General features: G+C 45.2%; 1 protein-coding gene across 2 annotated transcripts; it reads right to left on the bottom strand.

The window, feature by feature from the left end:
- Positions 1-12,413: 12,413 nt before the first annotated feature.
- LOC146059174 (aquaporin-2-like) lies at positions 12,414-24,890 on the bottom strand. Of its 2 annotated transcripts, XM_083171296.1 has the most exons (5): positions 24,528-24,890; positions 21,215-21,379; positions 15,222-15,302; positions 13,629-13,806; positions 12,414-13,533 (listed from the first exon to the last, which is right to left on the bottom strand). In XM_083171296.1, exons 1-5 carry the CDS (start codon positions 24,888-24,890, stop codon positions 13,493-13,495), a joined length of 828 nt encoding a protein of 275 aa, XP_083027422.1. In that variant the 3' UTR covers positions 12,414-13,492. The 2 variants fall into 2 exon arrangements, with proteins under 2 accessions (XP_083027422.1, XP_083027421.1); XM_083171295.1 differs by having other exon boundaries at positions 12,414-13,806.
- Between the last annotated feature and the right edge of the window lie 750 nt (positions 24,891-25,640).

Here is a 25,640-nt window from a genome sequence, read left to right as displayed (position 1 = left end):
TGGCTCTAGTAATCGTATTATATACCATTGCTATTGTCATAATTTGAACCACCTGCCAGGAGGATGGGGGTTTCTGGGCAACCAGAACCCCCACCCTGCGTTTGCCTATGGGAAGCCATGAAAAGTGATAAAATTGAGGGTGATAAACCACCAACCTATCAGCTCCTATCTGTAACATGACATTTAGGATCTGATTGGCTGGTGCTTTATCATTCTCTATTTTATCACTTCTCAAGCTTAGTACATCTGGCCCATACTCTGGATGCAACAAAAAGTCACCGCCAAAATCCATAAGTGCATAATCCTTCAATAATTCATCATGGTAGTTACTAATCAAACATGGTTATTTTCCTCCGACAGTCGCAGTCTTACAACTTTATCCCTGTACACTATTATTATCAACAAGGGATTGAGGCAATCCACTACATTTTGATAAATTCACCCCTTGACACAAACTGAATATTATACTTGATGGAATCAATTATTCTTTTTAATAACTATTTTATTTATACATAGGAGCTTTTTTTTTTTTTTAAAAATAGAGGGACTGCAATGGGCACTAGTTTTGCCCAAAGTCGTAAACTTTTTTATGGGCGCATGGAAGATCAAAGTGATTTGGATTAATAATCCATTTGGGGTGATCTTAGTTTCCTGGCATTGTTCTATAGATTACATTTTATTTATATGGAAAGGAGACTACTAAAGTCTCAATAATTTTGTTCTCATCTGAATTCCATTGACAGAAATATTGTTTTAACTTTTAATATAAGTGAAGCTTGTGTTGATTTTTTGGACCATGTAGCTACAAGAAGGTTAGGACTTCTCTAGATATGCCTTAGAATAAGATTGAAGTGAATGTTTTATAATGGTGAAAAGTTTAAATTGGCATTAATTGTAGATTATACAGCCCAAAACCATGAAGTGAAATAAATATTGAAAATCATTGGAACCTTCTTATGTAAATACAGAAGACACCAAATCTAAATACAAAGATGGTGAGTATTTACTACCTCTCCAAAGACATCAACTGTAAACTCTGAAGGGTTTTACTGATGTGGAACATATATATAGGTTGTAAAATGTTTGTTTGGGTATAAAAAAGGAAGTTGATATCAACAATAACAAACATGTTATTAAAGATTTTATAACATTCTATACATTTAATGTTATTTATTTTATATAATTTTATTGCAACAACATTTCTGTAGGTAGAACTAGTAGGCCCCTTAAAGTTAGAGCTAGTTTAGGGGTTTAATGATGCATGCTTTATCGATGTACTTTAAAGATTTCACTAATGTGAAATAAAACATATTAGTAACATCTATGGTTTAAGAAAATTGCAGTGAATACTAGACTCAATGATATCACCCAAAAATTGGCAGGTAGTGTAGTTAAGTTTATTTATAATTTTAAGACTCTTGTACCCATGGGTTTAAATAAAAATTTTAATGTTAAACTTTTATCCTTTTTTTTTTTTTTTACTGTTGACATGTTATATATATTGATGAAAGTCCACTCCAAGGTTGTAACCATACCAAGTGGACAGTGGCGTAACTATGGAGGGTGCAGGGGATGCAGCTACTATGGGGCCCGGCAATTTGGGGGGCCCTTGAGCCCAGCAGGCAATCCCCTGCACCCTTTGTATACTTTAATCAGTTATTAATTATGTTGCCGCACATTTAGAGCTTAAGATCCTGGGCTGAGGTGCGGCCCGCGGGGCTGCTATCGCTGGGAGTCAGGATTGTACACAGGTAACAGGTTGTCGCTGCATTGAGGTCTCGAGAGATGATGAGGTCATCATTTCGCTGCTGCAAGTCCAGCGTTAGCTCCACGGCCGCCGCCGCAAGGCTAATGAGTGGTGTTGCGTGCTGGTGCACTCAGCAGGCCTGGTGATCCCATCGCACCATCAGAATATGTTCTGCAGCAGGAACAGGGTGATTACGGTGAGTTACATACACAGTCCCTGGCCAGCCTTCCCCTACACACCACTGCAGGTTGGAGGGGGAAGGGGACGACTCTAAATATGTGACTGTCAGCAGAGGCCTGGAGGCCCTTTCCTCTTCACATTGTGCATGGCTGGCTCCTCCTCATTGAAGCAGAAGCAGGCTGTGGGTCCTTCTCCTCCTCATGGCCTCCAAGCACCTGCTGTTTTTCCTCTCCATGCCCCCTCTGCCTCCTTGACCCTCTGCCCCTGTCTCTGTGCCCCCCTGCTTTGATGCCCCCTTTGGCCCAATCTCCAAGCCTCTCTCTGCCTCCATGCCATCTGTCTCTCTGCCCCCTGTCTCCATGCCCCTTCTGCCTCTTTCACTATGCCCTGTCTGCCTACATGTACCTTCTGCCCCTGTCTTTTTACCCCCTCTGCCTCCATGGCCCCTTCTGCCCCGTCTTCATGCTCCCTCTGCCTGCCGATGTCTCCATGCCCCCCTCTGTCGCCATGCCCCCACTGTGTCCATCTCCATGCCCCCTCTGCCTGTCTCAATGTCCCCTCTGTCTCAATGCCCCTTCTGCCAAAGTCTCTCTGCCTCCCCTGTTTCTGTCTCCATGCACACTCTGTCTCCGTTCCCCGTCTGTCTCCACTATTCTGCTTCTTTCTCCATGCTACCTCTGCCTTTGTCTTCATGCCCCCTCTGCCCTTGCCCGGGGTGGGGGGCCCTTCAAAAATATTGCTATGGGGCCCACAAAGTTCTAATTACGCCCCTGCAAGTGGATCAATGTTTTTGAAAAAGGTGGAGAAAGTATAAATTGGGTGTGATTTTGTATGAATCACTTATATGAATGCTCATTGTCTACTGTACCTTAAGAATTTAAAACACTAAGATTGTTAGGGGACAAATTAACAGTCAAGAATTTGGTCCATGTGTTATTACCTACTATAATATTTCTTTCTGTTTTCTGAGTTACTCACAGTGGTGCAAGTATGTCGGTACAGGGTGGTATGACATACCGCTAAAATATATTGTGCCGGTACCCCATACCGCCATAACAAATGATCCGGAAGTGCTCACTGCGCATCCAGAAGTGGCAGGGGGCAGGGTCTGCTGGAAAAACTTTAGAGCCGGCCACCACAGGGTTGTGGGTAGCGATAGCCGAACTGCACTACCTGCTGTCACATCAGAGCAGCAAGCAGGAGGTTTCTGTCCTCCCTGAGCTCGCCTTAGCAAGCAGGAGAGCCAGCAGCTGGTGCTCTGCTTTAGTGAAGCTGACCCTGCCCACCACATGGACACTGACACAGGGCTGTGTGCATCAGGCCAGCCTGCTCCTCCTGCTCCTTGTCTCTGTCTGCGGTGAACTGTTTCCTCCACAACCAAACTGCCGGTGAGTGCTCTGGGGTGGAGTGGGGACTGTGTATAATGGGGATTGGGAGCTGTATTTACTACTGTAGGCAGTGGGGGCTGTGTATAGTGGGAGTGGGGCTGTTTGTACTTGGGGTGTGGGGGCTGTATATAATAGAAATGAGGGCTTTATATACTACTGGGGGGAGTGGGGGCTGTATATAATAGGAATTGGGGCTGTATGTACTACTGGAGGTAGTTGGGGCTATATAGGGTACTTGTGTAGTTTCATGACGCCGTGCTACTTCCGGGTTCTACGCTCGCCACAAACTATGTTAAAAAAAAGTAACTTAACTCCATGCCAACATGGATAGTTCATACCTCCACTATCCACGTTGGCATGGAGTTGATTTTAAATAGCGTGGCGAGCCCGCCATACTGGCGCCGTGAAACTACACAAGTACCCTATATAGAATAGGAATGGGGGCTGTATATAATAGGAATGGGGCTGTTTGTACTACTGGGCAGAGTGGGGGCTGTATATAATAGGAATGAGGCTGTATGTACTTCTGGGGGGAGTGGGGGCTGTATGTAATGAGGAGTGGCGTCTGTGTGTACCGGGGGCTGTTTATAACAGGAGTGGGGGCTGTGCATAATAGGAATGAGGGCTGTGTATAATGTGAGAGCTGTTTATAATGAATGGGGCCTGTGTGCAGGGGCGGATCCAGGAGAAAATGACAGGGGAGGCACCATGACAGGGGGGATGGGAGTGAGCGGTGTTAGTAGTGCCAGTGTGCATTCTCAGAGAGTGAAGCGAGATAGAGAGGAGGAGAGCAGAGAGAGAGGGAAGGAATGGGATTAGAAATAGGCCCTGACATTTTAAGTCTATAGGCCCACTGTGGAGTGAAAAGTGAAGGATGCAGTGGTGTGCGCGCCGTAGGCATGCCAAATTATTTTCAAAAAGGGGTGTGGTCATTCCAAAGGGGGCGTGTCCTTGAGTGTAGTGTACCACACCATATACCACTTTTACACATTATGCAACAAAATAGTGGACCCTGTTATACTTGCCGCTTACACATGATGCCAAAAAGAATGAGACAAAATTTCCATAATGCCACATGGATTAAGCCAAAATTCAGATAACGCCACATGGATTAAGCCATAGTATAGATAATGATGTATAAATAGGGACATTGCGCGCCGTCGGCGAGCCAAAAATGTACACAGTAATGCCCATTACACATAATGGCCCTTATTCTGGTTGGTGCGGATATATCCGCGTGCGTACGGCCCGCCGATGTTTTGTGTCTGTGCATGTGCAGAGGCGTCTCTGCGCATGTGCGAGCGGGGCGTACGGCAAAATCCCGCATGATATGTGAACACTCCGAACAGGGGGTGGAGAGGGGCGTGAAGGGCTATTTGGGCTCATTACCATATGCATACGCCCCGCGTTTCATGGGCGTTCCCATGCAAACGCTGGGCGTACGTATGGTAATGCGGCCGTGACGCACGTGTAGTGGGCGGACATATGACATCGCCGGATGTCAGCTGCCCGCCCAGATCCCTGCTTTTGCACGGAAAAATGTCTGTGTGGTCTGAGGTTGCGGGAGCTGGTGGAGCACTCGGTCCTGCATTCGATGGTCTGCGACCATCGAATGATGGGGGAGGTTCCCTTAGATGGAGGAGGCGTATTCCGTGAAAAATACATGGGCGGTCCGTTCGGCCAGCTTCTTACCGCGTACGGACGGAGTTGGCGATCCGTATGGAAGGCGGGGTTTCGCACGCACGGTCCTGGCCGCATATTCGGATCCGGCCGCACCGATCAGAATAAGGGCCAATGTCACACACCGTAATACCAATTAAATATAATGTCACACACTGTAATGGCCATTACACATAATGCCAACAAAGTAATACCCATAAAACACAATGCCATACGTTGTGATTTCCATTAAACATAATGCCAATACCAAAATGCCCATTAAACATAATAATGCCTATTACATATTATACCATTTAATTGCTGCTTACCTACATACTTATTGTCAGAGGAATATCACTCGTTGCCAGGGGTTACATGCTTCTTGCCAGGGGTTTTATTCTTCTTGCCATGCCATGGGATTGATATATTTTTTTTTGCCAGGGGGGAGCCAGGGTGCATGCTTGTGAAGGGTTCCATTTAAATAGCGCGCCAGCTCTACCCAAATCCACACTTCCGGGTAGCGCTGGCCGCACTCTTCTGTTCTGACAAACACTAGAGGTATAGCAGTACCTCTAGTGTCTGTCTCCTATAAGGCGGCGGCGGCAGTGGTGTAGCTAGGTGCCACGGTGCCCGGAGCAAGGGCATGTTTCGCCCCCCTCCCTCTCAATTTGTAGTAGGTGAGGCTCCTGCTCAGTTAAAAGTGGGCATGGACCAACATTATACCACACACCGTAATGCCCATTGCACATTTTAGTGAACTTTGTAATTCCAATTACACATAAGCCCACACATGATGTCAATTACATACTATATAACACACCGCAATGCCCATGACATACTATATAACACCGTAATCCCCATAACATACTATATAACACACTGTAATGCCCATTACATACTATATAACACACTGTAATGCCCGTCACATACAATATAACACACCGCAATTCCCATTACATACTATATAACACATAGTACTGCCCATTACATACTATATAACACACCGTAATGCCCATTACATACTATATAACACCATAATGCCCATTACATACTATATAACACCATAATGCCCATTACATACTATATATAACACCATAATGCCCATTACATACTATATAAAACACCGTAATGCCCGTCACATACTATATAACACACCGCAATGCCCATTACATACTATATAACACACCGTAATGCCCATTTTATACTATATAACACACCATAATGCCCATTACATACTATATAACATACCGTAATGCCCATTACATACTATATAACACACCGTAATGCCCATTACATACTATATAACACACCGTAATGCCCATTACATACTATATAACACACCGTAATGCCCATTACATACTGTATAACACACCGTAATGCCCATTACATACTGTATAACACACCGTAATGCCCATTACATGCTATGTAACACACCGTAATGCCCATTACATACTATATAACACACCGTAATGCCCATTACATGCTATGTAACACACCGTAATGCCCATTACATACTATATAACACACCGTAATGCCCATTACATGCTATGTAACACACCGTAATGCCCATTACATACTATATAACACACCATAATGCCCATGACATACTATATAACACACCGTAATGCCCATTACATACTATATAACACACTGTAATGCCCGTCACATACTATATAACACACCGTAATGCACATGACATACTATGTAACACACCGTAATGCCCATTACATACTATATAACACACCGTAATGCCCGTCACATACTATATAACACACCGTAATGCACATGACATACTATATAATACACCGTAATGCCCATTACATACTATATATCACACCATAATGCCCATTACATACTATATAACACACCATAATGCCCATTACATACTATATATCACACCATAATGCCCATTACACATTTGACACATAAGTGCCACATACCTTCATGCTCGATGCCAAGGGGCTTCATGCTCGACTGAATCTGCTTGGGTGCAGCAGGGTGGGAGGGTGCTTGCAGCAGGGTGGGTGCAGTAGGGTGGGAGGGTTGTGGGTGCAGTAGGGTGGGAGGGTTATGTGTGCACCCCCCCGCCTGTGCTGACAGACAGCCAGCCATCCCCCCCCGCCCTGCTCCGCTCGCCCGCGTCTCCCCGCTCGCCCGCTCCCCCCGCTGTGCCCGCTCCCCCGCTCCACAGTGTGCCCGGCCGGGAGAGAAATGTGCTCCTATCCTATGTAAAATTCATATCTACCGCTGGACCGCTAGCCAATAGGCGCTCGCGGTCCAGCAGCCGCCAGTTGATTGGCTGCTGGACCGCAAGCGCCCATTGGCTAGCGGTACAGCAGGAGAAGTGAATTTTATACAGTAGCACATCTCTCTCCCGGCCGGGCACATTGGGGGAGCGGGCACAGCGGGGGAGCGGGATAGTGGGCACAGCGGGGGAGCGGGCACAGCGGGGGAGCGGGCACAGCGGGGGAGCGGGCAGCAGAAAAAAAACTGTCTGAAATGACAGGGGGGGGCACGTGCCCGGGTGCCCCCCCCTGAATCCGCCAGTGCCTGTGTGTACTGGGGGAGTGGGGAATGTGTACAGTGGGTAGTGGGGGCTGTGTGTACAGTGGGTAGTGGGGGGTGTGTTTAATGTGTTACTGGGTGTAATATGGGGATGAGGGGTGCTGTATATAATATGCTAAAGTGTTCTATGTACTTTTGTCATGTAGCCACTCCCCTCATGTGGTATGGCCATGCCCCTGACCACACCCTGATCACGCCCATTTTTCATCACGTGCCTTCGGCTTGCGGCACAGTACCACTGATACATTTTTCTACTTGCACCACTGGTTACTCAAGGCTGAGTCTACACATTGCATTTTAGAAGGATACAGTTGAACAGGATCCTGTTTAGCAGGATGCAGCTTCTCATGTCTACACATTGTGTTTTAGCAGGATGCAGCAGGCTTGTGTATATATCCTCTTGAGTAAACATCCTGCTAAACAGCTCCAGTTCGATTGCATCCAGCTAAAAGCAGTGTGTAGACCAGGGTTGCCGACCCTCCTGGAATTTGCGGGAGTCTCCCGAAAATCGGGTCTCCCCTCCCGGCCCCCGGAAGGGTGGGCAACCCTCCTGAAATCAGGGGAACCCCCACTGAGCCCCCCGATCGCGGCATTTAAATGCCGCAATCCGCGGGTCTCAGAGGAGGGGGCGGAGCTAAAATGGCACAATCGTGTCATTTTAGGCCCGCCCCCTCCATGGAGATCATTTTTTTGCCTATTTGCCTTAATGGGGGCGGGGCTTAATGACGTCACCGTTAAGCCCCGCCCCCAAACTCGTCATGAAAGATTCCTCTTCGGGCTTCTCCCGGAGAGGATTTTATGGAAGTCGGCAACCCTGGTGTAGACACAGCCATTGATATACATGTGCAGGCTCCTTCCTACCAAACAGGTCGATTTAAAAGGGACCTGTCAAAATGCAATGTGTAGACACAGCCTAACAGGATCAAGTTGTAAGAACACGTCTGTTGCAGGAAAAGATCCATCATGAAAAGTAGCCATTATGATGTATTAATGAAGGATTAGGCACCTACGGAATTTTGATTGACTTTTTGTTGTATCCATTGTATATTCTATGGTATTAGGTGATATCATTATGCCATAAGCTCGGCTTGGCTGCTAGAGGTGTGTATTGGGCTTATCCATATTGTTAGTTGATAGCACATACTCCACTTGCATGAAGCTTTTAGTAGCTGTAAAACTGAAAAGTGACAAAAATAATTAGCAGTATGTAACATTATGATTAAACCGAATGAAATGCCTGAACTTTTAACCTCTCTGAATTGACAATAGGAAGTAAACTGAAGCACTTTAAAATATTTTAAAAAGGCATCTTTCATTGACCTCTGGACTGCTAGCTTTCTATTCAGATAAAAACACAGGATGTGCCTAATCTTCAATAGCTAGCATTTCCCTAGAAAATAGAAACTAAACATTACCATTACAGTATTTAACATATACTTGACCTTGGTGATTACGTGCACAGCTTTCAGATGTGTCTGTTATTTTGTGAAAATATTACAATTAGATGAAATTCACTGGAAATGTATGGTTTTATTCCTCTGAAGGACTTGCTACAGGATGGAAGCTCTTACCGATTACTCTGTTGCTCTGACTGCCCTGTATATACCTTTTCACTACCATAGACATTTGCAGGCAGTGAGGAATACTGATAAGTTTTACTTTGGTGAAACAATGTTGCTACATTAGTAAAGCGGGAATTCAATGAAGTGCTGGGCTGCTTGGCGAATACACCCGACATCTGCCAAAATTTACAGGAGCAGGATTAAATTTGGCCAGCCCGTGGAGGGGTGAATCATGAAACACAGTATTTAAATACAGTAGCAATGGCAATTTTACCATTCTCCACGATTTAATCCCTGCTTGTCTTTAGTGATGTAAATAACCAGGAAACTAGGATTTTCATCACCTGGGGCAAGACCCCCTATTGAAATAATGCCATAGAAACCTGCCCATTATGATTATTACACCACACAGTAGTACATATTCACAATATGCCAAACAGTAATGCCCCTTATAGCACATTATCCCAAACAGTAGTAACCCTTCTCCGAAGGTGCACCCCAGATGAATCCTACCTGTAGCCAAAGTTTCTGAACTTGACAAAGACTTATGATGAATTTGCTGCAGGAAACGTATAAGGGCGGATGTTCCTAGGTTGTTAGCATCCTTACCCATACCTATTATGCTTTTACAAAGACTACATGTGGCGAGACAGTTGTTATCCATTTTTGGTAGAAATAAGTCGGTACCGAAGAGGTCGATTTTTTTTGGTCCTCTGCCCAGGCATGACAATGGGCAATTTCATCCCATGCCCAACAACTGTCTTCACCTGAGCCTTATTTAAACAAACACCATCAGAATGCTCCTTGTCAACTTTGTCCTCAATGCCAGCTAAACCAATAAACCAATATCCTCATCCTGGTGTACTTCTACAGTGACATCCTCAATGTCAATATTAGCAACTGGACTGGTGGTGCAAATAGTGGAAGGAACCTCCTCTTCCCATCCAGTGTTGGGAAGGTGAGGATTAGACATCACATGGGATTTGTGATATCTCTGTAGAATGCACAGTTGTTTCCTGTGCTTTTGCTACCTTTATTTAGCAAATGTTGCCAATTTTATGTTTCTCATCAGATAGTTTACATTTTATTTTGGTTATTAATTGTAGCTTCTTGGATTTTACATGCCCTCTATGACATTGGGCACCAGCCTTGATGGAATTGAATCGCAGACAACGTTGATGAAATTGTATAATGGCAGCAGCTTCAGCACTAGGAAGTGGTTCCTGATCTTTGAATTGTGTGTCCTCCTCCTCCATTTCTGTATCAACACACACCACCACTGCACTTATATGGCAGCTCAGGGCAGCCCTGCTGAACTTATATGTAGCACCCCTAATAGGACAGAATAGCAGTACCCCTAATAGCACAGGACAGTGGCACCCCTAACAGCACAGGACAGCAGCACTCCTTTACAGCACAGGGCACACCGCTTTTTTTTTTTAGCAAAGGGAAGCACCCCTTTATTTTTTGACATAATGCTGTGTCATCTGACTGGAAGTGGGGCACAAAGAAGTAGGAGACCTCAGCGTCAACTAAATTGGTGTCTGTATGCCTGAGAACGGAAGCACATGGCGAACGGAAGCAAGTGGCAAGTACACGGAGACACACATCCTCCCCGGGTTTTTGCACCCAATAAAAAAGGACATGATTGGCTAATGGCCATATAAAAGAGTGTACCTGATCACCTCCAATTCACAAACCTCCTTGAAACGCATCGGAGTCAGTACTATCAGACCAGACCCAGTTGGAGGAGAGGAGTACCGATTTCCGCTTACCTGATTCCAGTTGCCAGGACTGCCTTCATTCATAAGCGTTTATTGAGAACCTTTTCATCTGACTTCTCCACCACCTCCAGTAAATCCTAGTGTGATTTCATTAAAACTGTATTACGCTCTTATCAATCTATTGTCTTTTCCAGTCCATACATACGGATACATTGTGTGAGATCAGGACCCGGTATCACATGAAGAAGTGTTTAACCAAAGAGGCGGAGAATAGGAGACACCACCCCCTTATAAGGGACGTATGGTATTCCCCCCCTCTCTGGTTTTTGGTAAAGAGATCCTTTTCTTGTGTGGAGGTAGACACGATAGACACCTTCATCTTTTGTGAGCCATTGATAGTATATGAGGCGGAGAAGAGGAGGCGTTTTATCCATATAAGGAATGTACAGTATTCACTATTGAGCGCCGGTGAAGGGAACACGCCCTGTGTATTCATTTACACTGACATGGACTCCAGCTGCATTGCAGTTTCAATGCTTTAGCGCAGACCACACAGTGATAGGAAGGTGCATAGCACATAGTAACATACATGTTATGCTATGTGTAAAATATCGAATCGCACAAGCAAAACACATTTGATTTTGACTATATTGTACAGATTTGTACTATATAGTCTTGCCTTCACAATCTATTTGCCCATTCGATCCCAATCTAGCGGGGACGCGCATCGAGATCGACTCATCAGCATCGAATGTGGCTATACATGTGCGAGTCAGACTAACTTTCTATTGGAATTGGACGATATAGTCCAAATCGAATAGAAAGTGACCCTGAATTACACCATGTGTGCACAGCATAAAGCAAATAATGGGATTAATTCTAGTACTCAGCTGCTGCAATTTCATAGGGATGCTATATAAAAATGCTGGAAAATCTAGATATAATCTAGATATAGCACACAGAATAAAGTAGTAGATTCAGAATATTTTATTGTTAAAATAAATTACATATACAAAAATGTTTCGTACATGCATAATATCATAAAAGAATCAAAAAGCCAGTTGTAAATGTGACATAAGAGGCAGACAGTTAATAGGTCGAACCCATGTGATCGACATGATCAAAAGGTAGACCTTGCTGAAAGCCGCCGGGAAGCAGAAGGTCCAGGAGGTCCCTCTGAGATTCTCTGTCTGCAGGCACCCGTACTGTGTACTGTATCTGACTGCTCCCATCATTTATGACCAGATCAGATAACGCACTGCCTGGTGTGGTTGTAAACGATGCAGCCATGCCAGGCAAGTGGTTAAGAGCAAAAGTCTATAGGGTAAATTTACTAAGATGGGAGTTCTATTTTAGATGGGATGTTGCTATGGGTAACCAATCAGAATCTACTTATTTATTTAGTCCTTTCTAGAAGATTATAGATATAGGGGGAGATTCTCTAAGCTAAAAATGCGGTAAAAACCCTGTTATCGGGGTTTTTACCGCATTTTGGGATGCTGTAAGCATCCCCCGCCGGGTTACCGCGGCGGGGGGCATCGCCAGAAAAATCTGGCGATGCCCCATAGAAGCCAATGGGCTTCTATCGCAACCCTCCGCCGCCCCGCATCGCCCCCTCCCCCCTCACCTGTGTCCGGGCAGCACAGCGCAGTGCTGCCCGGACCTGTGACCTCCTCCCTGCACTGATCCTCTTCCGGGTGCAGGGAGGAGGAGAGCCTGGCGCAGCAGCAGCAGCGCTGGGTGTGGGAGGGAGGGGGGAGCTGCTGGGACCTGCTGGGGACCTGCTGGGACCCGGCGACTCTCACCGCAAAGGACAGCTCTTAACGCAAGAGCTGTCCTTTGCCTTAATTATCGCATATGTTACAGCATATGCGATAATTAAATATGCAATGGGCGGCAAAGGGGGGCGGAGATTCTTAGAGAATCTCCCCCATAATCTGATTGGTTGCCCATAGCAACATCCCATCTGAAACAGAACTCCCATCTTTGTAAATTTCCCCCTACTTGTGCCCATGTCAATATTTTTATATTTACATATTCAAACAAATGCATAAGTTTACCTGGGATAAAACGTATCAATAAAATAAATCCATTTCACCAGTTATAAAATATCACCTTCATATGTGGAGTCTGTTTAGGTTTTATGAGCAAGCATTATGCCATAATGTGTGATATTATATAGCTGGTAATACATAAGTACAATTATAAAAAAACAGTAAAATACATCAGTTTAAAAAATTACCATCACAGTATTTACAATACATCAATATATACAGGAACATACATATACCAACATCCATTCATTTATACATATGCAGTATATACAGTATATATTTTTTCTCCTGTCCCCTTGGGTAAACCTTTTTAATAATATCATTCATCTCTGTGTTTCAAGTAAAGCTGTCAACTTTGCCCACCATCAGGAACGCCAAGACTCTAGGTGGGGCAGTTCCATCGGTTTCCTTGATGGAAATGTACTCGTTGCACTTTGCAGGTGGAGGCTTCTGAGGCAGGTGGTGGCTTCTCCACTTTGCAGGTGGAGGTTTGTGTTCTGAAACAAAATTTGTGGGCATGCACCTTTTTCAATCTACTATGAATGAGTAAGATATCTTAGGCGTGAGGCACGGGGCTAGGGTTATCACTCGCTCCTAGTAGTAGACTAACTTGTCACAAATATTGGTTCACCCCACTACATGGCAGTAACTCTGTGCAAGCAACAAGTGCACATAATGCTTTGTTAGTCCAGTTTTTTACACTGTGTTCTTGTTGTGCTCTCACAGTTTCTCCTTTGAATAGCTGTGAAGTGAATTAAGTTCCACAGAGTGTTTGCGGTGCTCCTCTCTCTCACATTCGTGCTCAGGGTCATAGCTACCTTGCAGGATAGAAAGTCTTTGTAAAGGACTGCCCGCAGGTGTGAACAGTATGTAATTGTAGATTAAGGAACCAAAGATTGCACCCGCCATGGGACCTACCCAAAAGATCTGTGGATAAACATGGAAATATGGTCATCATTTTGAATAATTAAAGCACTATACAGACAGTGTATATAATTTGTGCTGGACAGTTTAGAATGTGAAAGTAAACCGGTGTTTTTTTTTTTTTTTACAGCTGTTTCCTACTATGGGGTATATTAAATTCCTGTCGGAACTGCCGTCTTGTTGGAAAGAGGACAGTTTCCGACTTGAATAGGTTGGAATGGGTTCCGGCCTATTCAATAAAGTCTGCTTTTCTTCTGACAGGTCGGAGCATTCGAAAACCAGGTGGATTGGGGGAATAGCCATGGATCCACCTGTTGTTGATGGAAACGAGGCCAAATCCGAAAGATTTGGGCTCCATTTTCGGCAATTTCAATCCAACTTGAAAAAATGTTGGATTGAGGCAGGGAGGATGTGCTGAGTGAGCAGCAGCAGCTCACCCGGCACCGTCCTCCTGTCGACTCTCTGTCAGACTCTCGCTGTGCTCACACAACCCGCCACCTCCCGGTTGCCTCACGCTGTCGCTCACCTGGAACCACCGCCTCACCCCATTGCTCACCCGGTCCCGGCGCTGATTTGAATAGGTAGTGTCAGTTCAATTCCGCCAAATGAATGTCGGAATGGATCTGACACTAATTGAATATACCCATATGTATTTATTAAGATACTCTAACACATAATTGTGCAATTGGAGTCTAAATAAAACTGAAATTGATGCACAGATCAATCAACATAAAAACGTCTGCTGTGCCATGCACCGTAAAGTCTGAGTGCTCTAGGCTTTTATGTTGTAACGCCAGAGGGCATTTTCCTCCACAGCTGAAGCAAAATACCGACAAGCGTTGGCAGACAGTCAAAATACCGAAATGTTCAATAGGCCGACAATCATTATGCCAACATGGTCAAAATGCTGACACAGTCATGTCAAAAAATGGACATATGTTTTTGCGTGTCTATGTCGATATATGTCGACATGGACACCGTATAAGTACTCGCAATGCTTTTGGCACACTATTAGAATCTATGCCAGGCATGTCCAAACTCTGGGCCTCCAGCTGTTGAGAAACTACACATCCCAGCATGCATTGCCATAGTTTTAGCAGTCCCTAATAGCAAAACTGTGGCAAGGTATGATGGAACTTGTAGTTTCACAACAGCTGGAGGGCCATAGTTTGGACATGCATGATCTATGCCCACTTGGATTGTGAAGTAAGAACAAGTCAGTTTCAAAGAAAAAAAATCATGAAAAACTCATGTTGACTTTTTGACATGTTGGCATTTTAAATGTCGGCATTTTGACCGTGTTGTCATAATGAATGTCAGCATTTTGAGCCTCTCTGTATTTTGACTGTCTGCCAATGGTATTTTGACTGACTGCATCCCAAATAAACATCATAATAACAAACATTATATGTTCTTACCCACTGATATTTGTAGTTTCCCATAATCACAGCAGGACCAAGGGATCTTGCGGGATTCATTGAACAGCCAGTGAAGTATATCTAAACAAATGGAAGAGATTGACACAATTAAGCTTACACTATGTACATGGGAGCTAATTCATTAAGTTCCGCTAATGGGTGATATTCGCACAACTGTTCATGTGCACCCACCACAGTGCGCATGAACGAGGTCTCAAACTGAGCGCTCACCTGGAGTGCTATCCCTGACTCCTCCAGACTGTACAAGAGTAGGGATGGGGACAAGCAACCTCCGACCCAAAGGTACCATCTAAACCTGGATCTGATGATTAAAGACTGGCAGAGGGGCCTGCTCCTGCAGATGATGCCAGCCCCAAACTCCGATATCTGCTTAGTAATAAGAAGCAGGTCTCAGCTGTGACACCAGCGTGTATATACTGGTACTTTCTGTCCCCCTGATGGCATCCCTGACAAATAATGCCGACTTACACACATCTTGCCATGTCTGCAACTTTGCATGTAGCCACAATTGCGGATTTTCAGTGAACCCCTCTTACACCTGCGATTTAGGGTGCGAATAAGTTCAAAACCCCCATCAGGCCCTATATCTACAAAGTTGTCCATTTATTTATGTTTAATTAAGCACATACTTTCCTACTTTTAAAACTTAGTTTCAGGGAGATTATAGTTGGTAATAGAATTTTGCAAAGCGCTCCATTGAGGGGGCGTGTCATGCTCCACCCAAAGGGCGTGTCTAGTTCCATATATGGAGAGATTGTGAAAAGAGATTGTGAACGTGGCCCCTAGAAGCGTGGGTGCAGTGGCGTAACTCCCGGAGGCAATGGAGACATTGGCCGCCGGGCGTTAGCCACTAGGGGGGGCACAGAGGAGCCGACACCAGGAGCCTATAGACTGACTTCTGCAGTGAGCGGTAACCACCCGCTGCTGCAGTTGTCAAAGCAGAGAAGGAGCCAGCGCTGCCCACAACTATTAGAAGTCAGGACAAGTATTCTCCAAAGTCCACTTACAAAGCTGAAGCAGCAGCAGCCGGGTCACGGTGACACACTACACTGCAGGAGATGAAACTAAAAGTAAACTCGTACAGCTCCTAGCAGCCCTTGCTGCCAGAGGCTCAGTTTACTTTTAGTTTCTGCAGCAGCCAGATCAGGAAGGAGCTGGAGCTGGTAATCTCAGCTCAGCCCCTTCCCCAGCCTCCCAAAAGTTTCATGAAACAGCCAGTAGCAGGCTCCAAAGAAGGAGTCCGAAAAGGGGGCGGGGCTAAACGGCAGGCTCTTCGGCAGCATGGTGAGTGTAACTGTATCTATGTATATATCTGTGTGTGTGTGTGTGTGTGTAACTATTATACTGTATAAATGTGTGCATGGGTGTGACTGTATATGTATGCATACATGTGTTTGACTATGTATATATGTGAGTTAATGTATGCATAGGTGTATGTATGTATGTATGTATGTATGCATTAGGGTTACCACCCGTCCGGGATTACTCCGGACAGTCCGGTAATCAAGCCCGGTGTCCGGAGTCCGTACGGGTGGTGTTCCCGGACTATACAATGTCCGGGAACGGATGACAGGAGGAGATGCGCTGCACACCTTGCGCTGCTGCCAGGACTCGGAGGGAGAGGCGGTGCTTGTGTAACATGCTGCTTCTGTCAGTGTATTAGACAGACAGCAGCCGGCGCCGGCAGCAGGGAGGAGGGACTTACATTAGATGTTGAACTTGTGGCTGCGGCAGAAGTAGAGAGCAGCAGCAGCAGCAGGGGAAGTCTCTCTCCCTCTCCTCCTTCACTGCGGTGCGGAGCCCCTCCCCCATGCTCTCAGCATCAGGGTTCAGGACAGCATGTGCCGAGCTGTGATTGGAGGAGCTCGGCACATGCTGATTAGAAGAGCACCGATTGGAGGAAACTATAACACTCTCCTTTGATCACAAAAATAACAGAGGATTTCATAGCATGGCGTTCTCTGTGAGTAAGTATACAGTTCTCTGTCTCTGGCTCCTGCCTCTCCCTGCAGCTTCTCTCTCTTTCTCTGTCTCTGTCAGTGCCTATCATCTGTCCCACTCCCTCCCTGCACAATATCTGCCCCATCCAGCTGACCCTCATCTGTGCTACCCCCTCTCTGTCCAGTATCTGCCTTCCTCTCCCTGCCCAGCATCTGCCCCCCCCTCTCACTGCCCACCATTGCTCCCCTTCTCTCTGCCCAGCACCTCTCCCCCTCTCTCTGCCCAGCATCTTAACCCCCTCCCTGCTCATCATCTGTCCCCCTCTCTCTGCCCATCATCTGTCCCCCCACTCTGCCCATCATCTGCCCCCCCCCCCCTTTGGTGTCCATCACCTCGCCCCCCCCCCCCATTCCTCTTTGCCCAACATCTATCCCTGTCTCCCCACCATCTGTGTCCTCTGCCCAACAGCTATCTCCCTTTCCCCACATCTATCCCCCCTCTCTCCCAACATCTGTCCCCATAGGCATGCACACTGGGTGTGCCAGGTGTCAACAGGTACACCCTAATGCACCAGCCGCCACTGTCACTCACATCATGTGCGGGGACAGAGCTTGTGTGGACAATGTAGCAGCACATTATGTGTTACTTAAGTGCTGGCCACCACGAGTCATAGGTAGTGTTTTAATGGTGGCTACTGCCTAGCAGTGTGCAGTGGCCATGAAGGCAGAGGACAAGGAGGCGGCAGCAGCAGAGGCAAAAAAGTGGAGGCCTCTTTACCCACAATAAAAAAGGGATATGGATGAATTTGACCATGCTGCCTTTAGTTTGGGGTGTCTCTCACTGATTGACCCTTAGTAGTAAATGAAATGTGGCTTGCATTAAATGGTGCAACAGGTGAGACGAGAGAGAGTGAAAAAAATGTAAATGGTTTATTAATTTATCATCATGTTGTCAGTAATTATTATTGGCAACACACCGATGATAAACTAATAAACCATTTTTATTTTTTTAATTTTCTTGCCTCACCTGTTGATCTGTTTCGCTATTTTGTACAATCCACATTTCATGACTTGCCTGGATAAATGAGTTGCACGACTGGGGCAGTGAGGTTGTGTGAGGACCAGCCTCACCCCAGGGGTGGGGACTGGAACACCTGCTGTATGGCAGTGTATAAGGCAGGGCAGGCAGGCTCTCACAGAACTTTTCTATGTCCTCCCTAGTGCCCTGTATTTCATTATGCCCTACATACCGTCCTGCATTGTTCTAATCCCTTTCTACATTGCTCTATGCCGTCCCTAGCGCCCTGCATCTTACTATGCCCTCATTAGAGCTCTGCATCTCTATGCCCTCTACATCTTACTATGCCCTCCTTAGCGCCCTGCATTTCTCTATGCCCTGCCTAGTGCCGAGTCTCTCTATGCCCACCCTAACACCCTGCATCTCACTATGCCCTACCTAGCATCCTGCATCTCATTATGCCTCTCCCTCCCACCCTGCACCTCGCTATGCCCTCCATACCTCTCTATGCCCTCCCTACCCCTCTATGCTGGTTGGGCACACCCTAATAAAATGATCTGCACAAGCCTATGGCTGTCACCCTCTCACAGCCCAGTATATGGTTGTTCCTTTCCCTGGCCAGCATATAGCTGTCCTACCCTCTCTCTGCCCAGCATCAGGCTCCCCTTGTTCCACCTTTTCCCTCCAATCATTTTTCCTTGTACCCCATCTATCATTTCTATACTCTATACATATTCAACCATTTTCCCTCTGCACCCACTTTTCCCTTGTACCCCTGACAACTCACTATTCCTCTCACATTTCCCCTTCTCATGCCTCCACTTTCCTATTACTATTTCCTATTATAAGATGCATCACTACTTTGGATTTTATGTTTAATCAATGGACACTACTGTGAGCGTTATGTATAAGGGGCACTACTATTGTTGGCATTGTGTTTTTAAGTAATACTGCTATGGGATTTATATATAAGAGGCAATGCTACCATGGGTGTTTTAAATGGCACCACTGTGGGCATTATGTTAAAGGGGCAATACTTCTGTGGGTATTATGTATAAGAGGCACTGCTGTGGGCTTTGTGTATAAGGATGACCATGTGTGGTGTAATGTGAATAAGATTGTGCTACTGTATGGTGTAATGGAGATTACCTGAAGGGTAAAAAAAAGTGGCAGACTAGATGGCTCAAATGGTTCTTATCTGCCGTCAAATTCTATGTTTCTATGTTTATTTGAACTGGTGGTACTATTGTCCCTTACTTATGATACCACACCCTTTATTTGTGTGTGCTTTCCCTTTATTTAATATGGGAGGGCGCCGAACACCCTAGCACCGTCCCTGTGCGCGCCGCTGACGAGAAAGAGACAGAAAATTTAGCAATGGGATTTCTTAATTGTAGGTTTTCCACTTAACTTCCATATAGTATAATACATTATGTCTACCCTTCCTAAGTGTACCAGTTTCCAAGGCAACGCATACTTCCATCCCTTGAAGTATTGAATCGGAAGTGGTCCGTTCCTATTACTGTCCTTGCGGATTTGCAATTTGGTTCCTAGCGGTGATGCTACTTTCTGCTGTACATGCGGTGTAACGTCCTGAGAGACTGGGGAGGTCAGAGGTTTTGCGGATGTGGGGGGAGAGATAGGGGTCGGCTAAGAGGCTGGTGTTGGTCAGCGTTATGTTGTCTTATTATTTGTGCACCTAGTACATGAGCGGAAATCTGGTCTGTAATCAGTGACATGTCAGAGCTGCACAGCAGGAGTGCTCCATGTTTTGCACCGATTATACAGATGCTGTATTCCACCTGCCTCCCAGACAGCTGCTATTACAATGTACGTTAGGTTTGCTTTTTTAGGATACAATACAGGTAACACCTATCATCAACCCTGATTAATGTATCCATCATTACCTACTTAGTGCTTTACACAGTCTGCATCATCATGACAATTGGGCCTAATTTAGACCTGATTGCTGTTGTACAAATTCGCACAGTGGCCGATTATCATTACACTGTGCATGCATCTGGTCTGCAATGCACGTGCGCAGCGTTGTCCAGAGATGAAATCCTGCTAGTTTTTTATGCACATGGCATAACCTTCAATGGACATCATGGTGTGTGACATAACGTGTAATGGACATTATGGCATGTGGTATACTATGTAATGGGTGTGTGACGTGTAATCGGCATTACGGTGACATTTTTTGTGCACATTCTCTCTACCTTACAAGAAATTTGTTGAGTCCTGGCATAACGTGTAATTGACATTGCGGTGTATGGTGTAACACTTAATGGGCATCACGGTTTGCAAAATCAAGAACAGAATTGAAGTGAAGGATAAAAAAAAGATGGGTCAAGGGGCGGAGCTGGGGGTGGGTCAATGGGTGGACTGTGGGTGTGTCAAGGGGCGGGCAACTGTCCGGGAATCTCTGAACACAAAGGTGGTAACCCTAGTATGCATGCATGTGTGTGACTGTCATGCTATCCGTGTTGTCTGGGGGTCACAGGTGCTGTCTGTAGGATCTGGGAGCCATCAATACTAACTGTAGTGTATGGGGGGGGGGGGGGTAACCAATGCTATGCTATGCTATGTATGTGTAGTTGGGTGTGTGTGTGTGTGTGTGTGTGTGGGGGGGGGCACTAAAATCTTTGTCGCCTCCAGGCGCCTGGTATGAACTTACGCCACTGTGTGGGTGTGTACTGCTACATCTGAGAGGAATCTTTTAAAATTACTTATATACAAATGTAGATGAGCCCCAAAGCAGTTAGTAAGAGACTAACTGCTAAAGTGCTGGGGAATGGTGCTGATGATTCAATTTAAATGTATCTATCTCTCATTCCTTTTTCCCCCAAAATGTAACACTGTAATGTGGGCTAGGTGAAATGAGGAAGATTGCTAGACTAATGAGGGAGAGCGGGAGATTGCTTCTATTTCAGAGAGTCTCCTGCAGAATGCAGGAGGGTATGCAACTATGATTAAGCATCTATGCTATTGTGATTTGTCGTTTAATTACATACCCCAAGGAGATGTCCTAAAGCAACTGAGAAACCAATTGATAATGCTGGGGATCCGATATTGTCTGTCCTTCTGCTGTCTGTTGTGGCAAAAACGCATAAGACAAGTTGCATGGTAGTGAGCAGCTCCACTGTCACAGCCTGTCCGGCACTGGTGTTATTATTCAGCTGAAAATACAGAAGCAACGTTATATTACATTGACTCAAAAACAAATGCAGAGCAGTATAGCACAGCAGCGTGGAGCAGTGTGACATCGGACATGTCATGCTGTAATAATGTCCTACACTAGGGCTAGTAACATGTAAATAAAACACAAGAGCCTTAAATATACTTTTGATATTTTTGGTATTTTTCTTATACTGTAGTTAAACTCTGTTGTTTGACAGGTCATACCGCACATGACTACTGATCACCAAACACTTGACATTCTTATGTTATCTAACCCACCTAACCAGCATTCAGTTGACAAAAGGTTGACATGCATAACGTCGACATAAAGGTTAGGCTCTATGCGTCTCCATGGAGACGCTTTCATACAATCAGGGCTGAGCTATACGTCTCCATAGAGAGAACCACACTAACAGCCTCTATAGCGCTAGGACAGCGCTATAGAAGCTGTTAGCAGCGACGGAGGAAGACGCTCACCCCGCTGTCAGTGCGGGGTGAGCTGGTTGTGGAAGAGAGAGGCAGCACTGGACCCTGGTTCTGCAAGTATGTTGGTGTAAAATTGAGGTGTGTTTGTGTGTAATAAAGTTGTACTTTTCTGTGTGTGTGTTTTATTTTGACATTCTTTTTCCAGGTGGACTACAAGTCCCATCAAGCCCATTAATGCCTCGCATGCTGGGACTTGCGGTTCACCAAGTCCTAGCATGCGGGGGAGGCCTGCTGGCATTTGAAGTTCACCTGTATAAAGCAATGTTGTGTATGAATGATTTAACCCTATCAGGCCGGCGTCCACAGCCCACGGAAGGCTGGACACAGCCCCAGGCTTCAGCCCTGGACGGGTGAAGCCTGGGGGGGGAACCCTTTATTGGTGGAGTCCCCACTCCCCCAGTTACCCCACCCTAGGCTGACCAGCCACGGTGCTCATGGTATGGCCAGGGGACCTCATGTAAAAAGTGTCTCCCGGCTGTGGCATGACACCACGGGCTGTTGGAGCCCAGTGCTGGTTTAAAAATACAGGGGACCACCAGATTTTTTTGTCCCCCAGATTTTTGAAACCAGGACCAGTCTAAGAGTCTGGCGCTGGTTTCAGAAATATGGGGGACCCCTACGCTTTTTGTCCCCTGCATTTTTTTACACAAAAATCGCACATGTCCTCAAATTCGCCCATTTTCATGACTAAAAATCACCCATTATCGCCCTGTATCGCACTTTTTTGTAGTGAATTTGCATCTCATTATATATATACTCGAGTATAAGCCTACTTTTTCAGAACATTTTTCATGCTGAAAAAGCCCCCCTCGGCTTATACTCGAGTGAGGGTCCCACTTGAGTCAATACGTTTTCCCAGTTTTTTTGTTGTAAAATTAGGTGCCTCGGCTTATGTTCGGGTCGACTTATACTCGAGTATATACGGTATATATATTTCAGAAATAAAATGCAATTTTAAAAAGTGCGATAATGTGCGATTTTGGAAAGTGACTAAAAATCTCATCCCATTAAATGTCACCCTTGGAATTATATTTTCCACTAGGGGTGCTGCTATTTTGGTGTCATCTAACCAATGTTTGTGTACATCATTACATCTGTGCACACTGAATAACCCTTTATGTTTTACTTTTATTGATTATTTATAAACATAATTGTTTTCCATTAATTAACTAACTGATTCAACGAGGAGTTCTAAATGGATATACAGTAGTTAGTGAGTGCGGTTACTGTGCTATAAATTATGTACTTGCTTTACTGCACAGAAACAACCTGTGATCCTTTTTCTCAAAAACAAGCAGATGGAACACTAAGGGGCATTAATGAAAAAACGGTTACACGCGTAACCCAGAAGAAAAACCCATTTGATTATGTATTTTTTAAATTGTTTCTAAATGAATCAAAAACTCATCTCTGCGTACTGCAATTTTTGGCATAAGAACATTTGCCAGTCCACCAGTTTTTAGAACTGTCTGTAAACTAAACAGAGGTAACAGCTTATTGCATACCTCCCAACTGTCCTCATTACAGCGGAACAGTCCAGCTATTTGGAGACTGTCCCGCTGTCCCTCCCATGGGTGGTAATGTCCTGCAAGCGGGGCAGTTTGGGGGGAGCAAGAGATCGCCACTGGTCTGCTTTGCCGGTACCCACAGTATCTCTTCATTGCAGGGAAGAGGGAGGGAACGGGGCTGTCCAGTCGCTAGGAGAGACCTGCACTATGCTCCGCACCATTTACCAAAGGCCCCTCAACTCCTTAGTTCCACCCCCTTTTTGGGCAGCTGCACCTGTGGGGCTAATGACTGTCGGGATCCCGACTGTCGGAATCCCATACCACACCCGATCTGTACTATATAGTCAAGATTAAATGCGTCTTGCTTGCCACGTGATTTGATCACGATCGAATAGCAAGGCAATCACAATGTGTGCACACCCCCTAAGTCATGATGCAGGCATTGGTGAGTTCCCGGCATGACTGCCCAATGCTTCAAAGGGATATATACATGCCCACAGAACATGGCACCAGCATCCCTGTTCCCATGGCAATTTAACATGACCATAATGTTCTGCAGATGACCGATTAATGAAAGATGCAAATCTGTAGGCAGTTGCTTGGATCTGCAAAGCCATCGAGGGGCGTCTCAATACATTTTCAGGAGGTTACATCATTTGCATTTTTTCGTCCATCAACTGCATACAGGATCACAGGTGCAAAGGCATTCTACAGTAGGTAAATATACTAAGATGGGGGTTTTATTGAAAATGGGATGTTGCCCATGGCAACCAATCATATTCTATTATCTTATAGAAGGTGCTAAATAAATAAAAAGTTAAATCTGATTGGTTGATATTGGCAACATCCCATCTTCAATAGAACAACCATCTTAGTAAATTTACCCCATTAGTCTCTATCGCTGAATCGATTTGGGTCATAGGGTCGACAGAACTTAGATTGACAGTTATTAGGTCAACATGGCCATTATGTCGACACAATGCTAAAAAATGAAAAAAATAAATGCATTATTATCCTAAGCACCAATTATATATATATATATATATATATATATATATATATACTGCTTTAAACCCTTCAGATTTATTTGCATTTCATAATCCGATATAGTTAATTTGCAATCAAAGCCCCAGATTCCCATTGATCCACTCACCGAGTTGACTGCAAAGGTTCCTCGCACCTCATATGGGGTCAATTCATAGAGTATCCCTGCTCCACTCATTGCTCCCAACATCTGAGCCACCATGTAGAAGATACACTTCAGGAAGGAGATCTGAGACCCCACCAGGAATGCCAGAGTCACTGCAGGATTGAGGTGAGCCCCACTAACGTGACCTACTATCTGGATCACGGTCGCTATAGCTAGACCGAAGGCAATGGCGATCTGCAGGACACTTGGAAGAGATGAGGGCCATGATAAAGCACTACCAACTCCAAAGAATACAAATAGAAGTGTGCCTATGTATTCTGCTATGACAGCTCGTATGAATTTCCCTGAGCAAAGGTTTCTCAGCATGGTTTCCTAAGCCTATATTAAGCACCCATATACCCGGCTCTCTTCTGTCTTTGGCTGCCCTGCCTATAGAATGACAATGCATGGCTTTACTGCAGGTATATATCTCATTAGGGTGGAGGAAAGCACCACAATTACAGGTGTGGCTACACAGATACAATGGAGCATATTCCCATCCTGGGCTGTTAAACCAATAATTATGTGTCTTGATACATGTCATTAGCTAGGTTGCAGCACTTTATGTTTAATCACAAAAAATACAATACAGATATTAAAATTATCCTTCACTGAAGCTAGTGGGAACATTATAGAGAAGGGGGGGGGGGTGTAATTCAGACCTTGTTGCAAAGCTGCAGGTTAACACCACCCTGCCGAACGCACAAACCCCCGCCGCCCAAATCCCCTCGCTATGCTGCGAGCTTACACTCATTTGATGGTTACTCATCACTGAATTACTTTTCCTCTGCTCGTAGCCGAAAAAGTAGCCCCTGAATTACGTTTTGGCTGCACTGTGTGCTCCTTGGGAGAGAGAGCAGGCAGGATATCTGGATGATAGGTCTTAACTGTCTAGTTAGACAGTCAATAGGTAAAACCCCTATGGGTGACATGCATAATGTAGACAGATAGATAAGGTCAGCAGGTTCAAAAGGTCGATGCACAATTAGTGGTTGACACACAATTAGCTGACACATTTTAGTTGGGTTTTTAACATGTTCTCCAAACATTTTCTTGATTTACTAACCATGTGGACAA

The sequence above is a fragment of the Crinia signifera genome, chromosome 2 (genome assembly GCF_055691185.1).
Source record: "Crinia signifera chromosome 2, ASM5569118v1, whole genome shotgun sequence".
Classification (NCBI taxonomy): Eukaryota; Metazoa; Chordata; class Amphibia; order Anura; family Myobatrachidae; genus Crinia; species Crinia signifera.
The sequence above is the reverse complement of the archived record's forward strand: the minus strand, read 5'-3'. Positions and strand labels throughout refer to the sequence as shown.